At 43.6% G+C, this 10772-nt stretch overlaps 1 protein-coding gene across 1 annotated transcript in view; it reads right to left on the bottom strand.

Moving 5' to 3' along the window:
* The window catches only part of TJP2 (tight junction protein 2), a 104319-nt gene extending 94149 nt beyond the window's left edge, over positions 1 to 10170 (bottom strand). The window contains exon 1 of the mRNA XM_011970198.1: positions 10014 to 10170. Within this exon, the coding sequence (XP_011825588.1) occupies positions 10014 to 10073 (60 nt within the window). The 5' untranslated portion in view covers positions 10074 to 10170. The remainder of the gene's footprint in view (positions 1 to 10013) is intronic.
* Between the last annotated feature and the right edge of the window lie 602 nt (positions 10171 to 10772).

Raw genomic sequence — 10772 nt, 5'->3', positions numbered from 1 at the left:
TTTTGTTTTGTTTTGTATTTTTTAGTACAGACGGGGTTTCACCGTGTCAGCCAGGATGGTCTCGATCTCCTGACCTCGTGATCCGCCCGTCTCAGCCTCCCAAAGTGCTGGGATTACAGGCTTGAGCCACCACGCACGGCCGGGTGGCAGCAGCTTTGTAACTTTCTTTGCGGCACATCAGAAAGCCAGCAGTGGGCTTCCATTTTTTGCGCATCTCCTCTTTTCTTTGTTCTGAAGGCAACTAATACTTTGTATGGAATCCCCTTCTCCTTGAAATAGCTAGAATGACATGTTTTCTTGACTGAACCATGACTGACAGGGTGGGCCCATTTTACAGCTGAGAAAACTGAACATGAATAAAAGGTAAATTGCTCAAGGTCAAGCAAGCAAGTGGCAGGATAAAAGAATTCACACCCAGGTCTACCTAACTTCAGAGGTTAAAGAATCAAAGTTAAGCATCCGTAACCTGGCTGGGCATGGTGGCTCACACTTGTAATCCCAGCATTTTGGGAGGCCAAGGTGTGCAGACTGCTTGAACTCAGGAGTTGAAGAGAAACCTGTCTCCACTAAAAATACAAAAATTAGCTAGGTGTAGTGGCAGATACCTGTAATCCCAGTTACTTGGGAAGCTGAGGCAGAAGAATCACTTGAATCTGGGAGGCACAGGTCGCAGTGAGCTGAGATCATGCCACTGCACTCCAGTCTGGGTGACAGAGCGAGACTGTCTCAAAAACATATTTTTTTAATTTAAAAAAGTTTTTTAAAAAATCCCTAACCTATGGTTCTAGGAATTCACGCAAGAGAAATGAGTGCACATGTCCACAAGGCAACGTGTAGGTGCTTTTCAAGGCAGCTTTATTCATAAGAGCAAAAACACTGAAAATAACCCAAATACCTATCAATAGAAGAGATAAGCCAAATGTGGCAGATGCATATAAATGGAACACTACTCAGTGGCAAAAAAGAACTACTGAATCTCACGCAACAAATATGGATGAATTTCACAGAGGTTCGGCTGAGTGAAAGATGACAGACACAAAATGTTCATTTTCTTTATATATTGGTCCTCTCTCAAGTTCAAGCAAAAGTATTCCATGGTGAGAGAACTCAGAAGAGAAGTTCCCTTGTAGGTAGGTGTGGTAATCATTGGAAAAGTGGCAAGAGAGAACTTTCTAGAGTGATGGAAAATTCTAGTTTTTAATCTAGGTGGTAATCACGCAGGTGAACACATTCATGTAAAAATTCATCCACCTCTGGAACTAGAGAGTGATGATGGTGTTTACAAAATACTGAGTGTATTAAATGCCATTGAATGTTATACTTTCAAATGGTTAAAATGGTACACTTAATGTTATGTGTACACTTCACCACAATAAATAAAATTCACTGGCCAGGCGCGGTGGCTCACACCTGTAATTCCAGCACTTCGGGAGGCTCAGGCAAGTGGATCACCCAAGATCAGGAGTTCGACACCAGCCTGACCAATACGGAGAAACTCTGTCTCTACTAAAAAAAAAAAAGAGATACAAAATTAGCCGGGCATGGTGGCACGCGCCTGTAGTCCCAGCTACTCAGGAGGCTGAGGCAGGAGAATCGCTTGAACCCGGAGGGCGTAGATTGCAGTGAGCCGAGATGGCGCCATTGCACTTCAGCCTGGGCAAAAAGAGTGAAACCCCACCTCAAAAAAAGAAAAATTTATCAAGCACTCTACTTGAGATTTGTGTGTGTGTGTGTGTGTGTGTATACACACACATATAACAAATATAACTTCAATGAAATTGATAACACAGAAAAACCTTCATTATCAATAAGCAGACTTGTAACAGAGGACATGCCACTGCTTCCACAGGAAAATTTTCTTCGTGGAAACATCAGGCAAATTTTTTTAGCTCTAAGTCTGGCAAATTGAGTCTACCTTTTCTGCCTCTTCCTGATCCTTCACTTTCCAAAGTCATCTGCCAAACTGTGCACTTAAATAGTATAAGTAGACTAAATATTTCTCCCAGACCTTTGATTAAAATTCAATTTAGGCTCAAAACAAACTTGGGGCCTCTTCCTTTCAATGTGTTGCAAACTTGGGGCCTCTTTCTTTCAATGTGTTGCAAACTTGGGGCCTCTTCATTTCAATGTGTTGCCACTTGCCTTTGTTTTTAGGCTTTAACAATAACACCAGAAGGAAACGCATAAATGTTTCCAGTTCCATTTCTGGAAAATTTCAGTGAGTGTCTAAGATGCCACAATCTCTCTCCCCTCTTAAAACTCACCCAGACACTACACAGACCAATCCCAGGAAGGCAAAGTACTCTGCCTAAGGTGATGTTGAAAAACTCCAACATGCCTGAAGTTAAGCTGAAACTCAGATGACAGGAGTGATTTTACACCAGTGAACAATGTGGTTCTGCAGTAGTGACGAGTAGGCTCATCTTCAACACATTTGTGAAGAACAAATCAGACAGAGCTCCCAGCTGCAGGCCTGCTCCTCCTTCCAAGCGTATGTCATAGGCTATGTGGCCCTGGGGAGAAGTCCATGGGGGTGGAGAGGAAGAGGAAGAGGAAGAAGGATTCTCAAGAAGCTCTGCAAGATGGTTGCAGTTGCTGGTTTAGGCTGCAGAGTAAGGAAGAGAATCCAACACATGCTGTGCTGGTACATAATTTAAGCTGCAACTGAATAATAGATCTTTCCATCACTTCATGAGCAAAACAACCACCAGTCACTCTTGGGCTCTGTTTGTCTTTTTTAAAAATGCTTTTCAGAGAGAATCCACTAAAAAGAAAAGAGAAAAGGAGAGAAAAGAAAAAGAAAGACAGCAAACATAATTTAAGGAGCACAAAAACATTTTAAGATGATAAGAACAAATAGAAATCATTTAGAAAGTTCTCTAGGTTTTATACTCAAACTTCAAAACCCTCAGAATCTTAAGCGCAAAAGACTGAGACGATCAACTGTAACTACTCATTTTCTGATAAAGAAATTGAGAACTAGGCCGGGCGCGGTGCCTCATGCCTGTAATCCCAGCACTTCGGGAGGCCGAGTCAGGCAGATCATGAGGTCAGGAGTTCGAGACTAGCCTGGCCAACATGGTGAAACCCCGTCTCTACTACAGATACAAAAAATTAGCAGGGCGTAGTGGCACATGCTTGTAACCCTAGCTACTTGGGAGGCTGAGGCAGGAGAATCGCTTGAACCTAGGAGGCGGGCATTACAGTGAGCCGAGATCGGGCCATTGCACTCCAGCCTCGGCGACAGGGCTAGACTCCACCACACACACAAAAAGAGAGAAATCGAGAACTAGAGTCACAAGACAGCAAAAGTCGCCCAGTTAATCAGTAGTGTAGCTGATGCTCCTTCCACGCCATTACAAAAATGGTCTGGATGAAATTCTATAATTTTTTTTGGATAAAATTTTCTGGATGAAATTCGCAATTCTAACAAATGATCATCCACTCACTATATAAATGTCAGGAATCCACTGTCCTAATTTCTCAATTAGTATCTTATTCCTACTAGCTTATACAACAAGCCTGCCCCAAATCAAGTCAGTCCAATTTTAGTGGATATATTTGGTGCTCTGTTAGCTTCTGGGGTTACCAAGATGACTCAGACCAGGGAGGGACTCAGGGCTGATGGGAAGTGATAAGGGCTAGAATAAATACTAGCATGTGCATCCTCACCAATCACAGGCAAGAACACAATTGACTCAGCCAGACTGCAGAAGGGTAAGGGAGAAACCAGGCTGCTAAAACTGGGCTCACCAGGAAGTTCCTTCCAAATGATTCATTCTTTTCAAAACCAGAAATGTTAAGTTTTGCTAATTAATTCCCTCAAATAATTTCATCTGCTTTGCCATATACACCTAGGAACCGTCTTCCAAGGACTGAGAGCGGAATGGTTGTCTCTCGAAGCCTACATTACTTACTCCTGTTCCCACTGTAGAGCTCCACCCAGAGTCTCAGGTGTGCTCCGCCTTATAAGGCATCAAAGAAACACAACCTAGAACTCGGAACACTTCCTTTAATACTCTGATAACAAATGACTCTCAACAAATGGAAATAAACAGCTCCAAATGGAGCATTATTCCCCCCTCAGAAGAACTTAGAAAGTCCCTGAAGCTACATGTTCTGGAAGAGTTCATTAGTTCCTACTGATGACTAGAAAGTACTGTTTTCTGTTTACCTTCAACTCAAGGGACAAAATCCAAAGTATCTGCAATATTCTCATGTCTCCATCAAAGCTTTTAATACGATGGCAAAGGCATAACTGGATTTTAGTCATGATCTATCCATTACAGTCATAACTGTTACCTACCAGTAAGAATAACTATTCTAATAACTCTCTCCCACAATGGGTTACAAACATTCCCTCCAAATGCCTGACTTGTCACTAACTCATGTATTTAGTCCCACAGTTATATAGGGTATCTATAATATAGGGCATACTATAAAGTTTCCAAAGATGATACCATGTTTTCCCTGTGAGCATAATGCATATATTTAATATGGCTGATTGAAGTCTATAATAGAAATAATAATTACCACACTAATTAATTCTGAAGTCCATGTTCACATATACATATAAGTAAAATTTACTAAACATGTGTACTCAAGAATGTGACATAAGATCTTTGCCATGATTAAAGGTATGATTTAAAATCTTTCGGTCAGTCTAACTTCCTAAAACACAAATATTTGATTCATGGAAGATCCATTAAGAAATTCACTTTCAGCCAGGCGCGGTGGCTCCTGCCTGTAATCCCAGCACTTTGGGAGGCCGAGGTGGGCGGATCACAAGGTCAGGAGATCAAGACCATCCTGGTTAACACAGTGAAACCCCGTCTCTAGTAAAAATACAAAAAATTAGCCAGGTGTGGTGGTGGGCGCCTGTAGTCCCAGCTATTCGGGAGGCTGAGGCAAGAGAATGGTGTGAACCCGGGAGGTGGAGCTTGAAGGGAGCCAAGATCATGCCACTGTACTCCAGCCTGGGCAACAGAGCCAGACACCATCTCAAAAAAAAAAAAAAAAAGAAAGAAAGAAATTCACTTTCACCACTGCTGCTGTTATTGCACCCCCATACAGTAACTGTAGGAAGAAAAACAAAATAGAAACCATAACCACTGATATTCTAATTGGGCTAAAAGTTAAAATAAGCATTCATTATAACAAAACGTATCTGACTATGGTCTGAAATATACAGTGGTGTGTAAATGGTTAAGGAAAGCTACATTACGTTTTTCAGGTTAAAAAAACCTGATTTAACTTTAACCATCTGGCAGAGGCACTAAACAAATATCTGTGCTGATTTTAAATGACTAAAGTACAAGTTACTAATTGAAAACTACAGATTTCTCATAAATGGTGTGAACACACACATCACTAGAGAGTCTACTGAAACAGTATTTTCTCTTCTCCTTGATTTATTCGCCTACCATGAGCATGCATCTCTCTAGGTCAAAGCAGGGCTACTTGTTTTCTACCTCAAGGCTTCCAGTTCCTACGAAAATCCTTGTTAAAGCCTATTTTACAGACCAATACAAGGTTCATATTAAAAAAAAAGAAGAAGAAGAAAAAAGAGAACAACAACTTATCCAGTTGACATTCTTCTGACTTTGAGAAATTAAATGCATTTATAGGTGAAGCTGTTTGGCTGTCCACATTCTTCGGCAATGAATCATGAGCAAGAGTCACTTGATAATAGAGTGATGTCCTTCATCAGTGCCAAAATACTTCCTCCCCTATCACTCTATCATATCAAAAATGTCATACCAACAGACCTTTAAAAACTGCAGAATGGCTTATGGAAGCAGAGAAAGGAATGAGAATTGGGCCAGACATTAAAACAAACAGCTCTACAAATCCACTGTCTGCAACCGCACCTAAGACATCTGGTGGATAAGAGCAGGATGCACACGCTTAAGACAGAAAGTCCATCAAATTCAACTTTCCTGGCTATTCTGGGCCATTCTGTGTTTGACTTTCTCGAATGCATGGTTGAGGTATACTAGGCTCTCTATTAGTAAGCGCCACACTCAAATGTTAAGCAGTACTGTGCACACCTTAGATGTCAAGGGCTATCTTTACCATTTTTGCCTTAGCCTCATATTACTCATTCCCAATTGATAATTTTTCTTAAAGCAAACTCACTGCTTTACTTAATATTTATTTTTGCCTCATTCTAAGCAATCTAGCCTTGAAATAAATGGATGTGGTAGCTGGTTTTCTGCTTTTTATTCCTAACATATAATATTCAAGCATCATAACTGAAAAATAGAATATGTATCTCCCTGCACCACCTGTAAGTCTGTCTGTATACCAGACTTTGGAAAGCAGTGCTGTGGGCATAGCATAAAAGGTAGAGAAAATACTTTATTAAATGATTAGGTATTTGGGGGGTATGAGAGTCCTTACTCTGTCTCCTCTGAGAGCTCACAGGTTATCTAGGATGACGAAGCTTTGGTTGTTTAATAGCCAGCTGGATGATAGAGACACGAATTCCTTTAGAAAACAGAATGGAACCGTCACTGTTATGGGCAGCCATTGCCCCAGCCTGTGCAGGTCTTCCGGGGCTCTAGCTGTCAGTCACCCAGTTCTAAGAAGTGCTTTTCCTAATCAAATGGAAAAAGTGGGAGCAGACACTCTCCAACTTAGAACTCTGTCTCTCACACTACAGTGTATGCAGCATACTAGCTCAATCAACTGCTTTCCTAGGTACCAACCACAGTTAAAACTAGTGGCCAGGCACGGTGGCTCACTTCTGTAATCCCAGCTACTTGGAATGCTGAAGTAGGAGAACCGCTTGAACCCGGGTGGCAGAGGTTGCAGTGAGCCAAGATTGCGCCACCACACTCCAGCCTGGGCAACAGAGCAAGACTCCATCTCCAAAAACAAACAAACAAACAAACAAAAAATTAAATTAAAACTAGCTATTGCAATACTGCATATTGGATTTCCAAGCCTGAATTTTTTTTCCCATTGCTATCACATAGCCTTTTCAAAAAGTTTAATCGTAATACCACCTTAGACCGTCCCAAATTCACTTTCTATATGGGCATCTACTAAAAAGGCTGATTGCAAAAATTCCTATGAGGGTGAAATAGGCCCTAAATAGTTTTTTAAACCTTAACAAAGTTCCCATAACCATTGATGTGTTTAACTCACTAAATGGGTGTTAAATCTAACCTCTGAGTCTATGGTTCTGACCCTGACCCTTGGATTTAGGATCAAGACACAAACTCAGTTAAACACCAGAGGAAACTGTTCTGCTTCCCTCCACTCCCATCTGGGGCAATCTCACCCTCAGACACTACCATATACCAAATCACCTCTGGAAAATCAAAGCTGGCTGGTCCAACAACTATTAGGCCCCTGATTACTGCTTAGAGTCAAATCAATGAGGCATGTTATTGGGAATCAGCTCTCAACCTAGATAAATTCATCTGTAGCCACAACTGCTTAATGAGACTCGTTCTAGAGATTAGGAAAGGAATTCCCTGGTGGTTCATATTGTTGGTAGAATATGTTGAAAGTTTCAGCAGTGATTGCAAACCCTTCTACCGCTTCAACCTGACCCCACACCACACCCACACTTCAGCCACTCCCCAACCAAATCTGCATGACTTTTTAAATTACTGTTTATATTACTACACGTATTATTGTACACAGGACTAAAGTGGCCCCACCTAGTTTCAAGAACTTGTGTCTCGTAAAAAGATAACCTTCTTAAGGAGAGAAAACCTTGCTAACCTCAAAATCTCCCTTGCCTTCAGTAGTATGCAGAAAGTTCTCACGCTTGTCCTGAAGAGAAATGGTTAGCTGTGAACTTTTGTCGACGTACAAAGAACTAGATCAAAAGTTAAATGTAGGCAAAAGTCATTGCAAATGCAGTTCCCCAGGGGGTGATGTAAAAATTCATTGGTCTTAAGCCTATGAATGCCTCAAAAATAGTTATGGGGTGGAATGTTTACTGGGAAACTGGTTCACTTCTTTTGTAGGGAAAGACAAGTCATTTAATACATTAGGGATTTCTATGACTTCCCCCCACCCAAAGCTTCGTTATGGCCTTCAAGGCCTTTCAACAGAGTGTGAACAACAACTCTTTCAGTTTTTTCCTGGACACCTACCTGGCACCTCCTACTTGTATCTCCAGATCTCACTTCCCTTTTCAACCCAGGACCCAGCACTTAAAGAGTTTTCAGCACCCGTTTTGGTTCATGTTACTAGCTACCATTTACTTAGCATCCACCACATGCCTTGTACCCTACGTCATTTCACTCAGATCTCACTCAGCCCCGTGAGGTGGGCGCATTACTAGCCCCATTTTCTACAGCGGCTTGCACGGTGAGGTATCTGTTCGAATCTTTTATTGCCAGCAAGAATCCCCGAAAGGAGTGCATCCAGGACCAATCCCACCCTTTGCTGAATTTCTGTATTACAGAGTGTGCATCGGCATCATACATCCCCCCTCTCAGTCTCAGGAATCCCGACAGAGATTGCAGAGTAAAGTCTAACAGTTTCAGGTCCACTAGCTTCCGAAATGCAGAAATTGAATCTTGTTCATCTTTGTATCTCCCACAGTGACTGGCAGGAGTAGGGGCTGGATAGTACTGAAAAAGTTACAGCAGCATTTCATGGGGGAGAAGTTCCCCTTCATCAATCTGCAGAAGTGTCTGAAAAGCCACAAGAAACACCTCAAAAGCCACCGGTGCTTTAGTAAAGCACCTCTGCTTCTGCCGTCTCGCCACAGTGAGGAAGCTCCAGCACCCTGTCCATATTACTAAATGGCACTCATCAGACTCTTAATGACTTGCAGGCTTTCCCAACAGGACTGGGTGACAGAGGCACGCTCCTGCCCATCTCCGTAATCCCTACATTGAAGTGGAGTGGTTCATGAAAACTTACTGAATAATCAAATTTCATTCTCTCAAGCAGGATATGCACTAGTACTTTGCTACAAATATATTTACCGCTCCGAATTTCTCACGTCAAGTGATCTGCCCAGGTGTGCTCTCTTAGAAAATTACCTCTCTCTCTGAATCATGCTGACAAAGGTGGACCTGTTTTCCCAAGAGGACCGTCAGCACACCCAGCACAGACCACCTGGGAAGCTGAAGAAAACGGCCTCCCTCCTCCCCGCTGGGGTTCCCCGGGCTGAGAGCGGGAGTGAGCAGCGCAAGGCAGTTTCTATCATGGGATGACTCTCCGCTGGGAACTTAAGGGAAACCACAACCATCATTACTCAGGCCAGACAGCTGCCAGAAAAGCAGCCTAGCCTAAGAATTGAAGCTGAAATAGAGGTGGGAGACTGTATTCCATTACTAAGCGCTGGAGCACTCACTCCCAAGTTTGTCCACATTTCAAGAATGTTAAAACCCTGTATTTATAACTTAAACTACCGTGTAAAAGCGGAAACTTGACAAATGAAGACATAAAATAAAAGGAACTGGTGACAGGTAGGATAGTGTCAGAACACAAAGCATTCATCACACTCCTCTTTTGTGGGTCCTTCCAAACCTCCATCCCCATTCTCCACTGAAAAAAAAAAAAAAAATTTTACTTATACTACAGAGGCAACTGATTGAAAAGGAAAAGGGATTCTGCTCTGTGAGGAGTTTTCAGTTTCTCTCATGTACACAAGTCTGTAACTGCATCAATACAGAGTGTGGTTTGAAATAGAGAAGGAAACACAAAGACATGCAAGCGACACAACAGACACAACGAGACGCCTCCAAGCCAGCAGAAATCCAGGACACTGGGTTCAAGACCGTGTCCCCTACTCGCGCCTTAATCTCCAGCCCAAGTGACTTCAGAGTAAAGGTTCTAGGAGACCCGGAGGCCACGAGCCATCCACCCGGTCGGTGAAACCTACCCCTTCCCTGCGTCCCACGCCCGGGTGGGAGAATCCCAGCTTCCTACAGCGCATCGGGGAACAACTTCAGAGCAGCACGCGAGCAGAGCCCCCGCGCTCCCACGCTCACGCTCGCGACCCTCCTCCCAACCGCGCGGCGCAAGGAGGCACTTACGCGGAGCCAACCTGACAGCTCCCGCCGGGGAGGAAACCCGCGGTCTCCTCGCACCGGCATCCCGGACGCAGGTCCCGCGTAGGCGCGCAGCTCCGGGTCCCGCTTCTGCTCCTGCTCCTACTCCTCCTGGGCACCACGGGACAGTACTCTGACCCTGTCTCTTATACACATCTAGATGTGTATAAGAGACAGCGCCTGTACCCCTCCACCCCCGCCAGCCCGATGGTTCGTTCCGCGGCGTGCACTGGAGCAAGCAAGTCCAGCTCCGAGCGCGCGCGCCCTGGTTTGGAGACCTGGAGTGAGCTCTGGGCGCTGCTGGCCTGAGTGTCCGTAGGGTTTCCCCGATGAGGTCGCGGGGGCATCCTGTAGGAAGACTTTTGGGCGAGGTTCGCAGGGCCTCACACAGGCGGTGCTTCTGTTCTCTTACGAAGAGTCGAACTGGGAAAAACCTCAAAGTTTTGAGTCCTGTCTAGAGGCCTGCCTGGCCAACCAACACATACACGACCTTGTACCCCAGATTTCTTAGCCCAACAACTGCCTACCCGAATTCCAAGGGTATAAGATGTTCGTATTAAATATTAAAACAGGACTTTTCAGGACAATATACTCCAGGTTATCTCTTTGGCACATTTCCAACAATTCCAATAAAGAGATTGAAACTCCTCTCCCATCATCAGCTTATAAAAGGTTGCCAGTAGGTCACAAGTGCTTATCTGACAGGATTCATGTAATGCAACTCAGTGTGCTTATTCGTTTCAA

This window comes from Mandrillus leucophaeus, unplaced genomic scaffold, assembly GCF_000951045.1.
Source record: "Mandrillus leucophaeus isolate KB7577 unplaced genomic scaffold, Mleu.le_1.0 Scaffold93, whole genome shotgun sequence".
NCBI lineage: Eukaryota > Metazoa > Chordata > Mammalia > Primates > Cercopithecidae > Mandrillus > Mandrillus leucophaeus.
The sequence above is the reverse complement of the archived record's forward strand: the minus strand, read 5'-3'. Positions and strand labels throughout refer to the sequence as shown.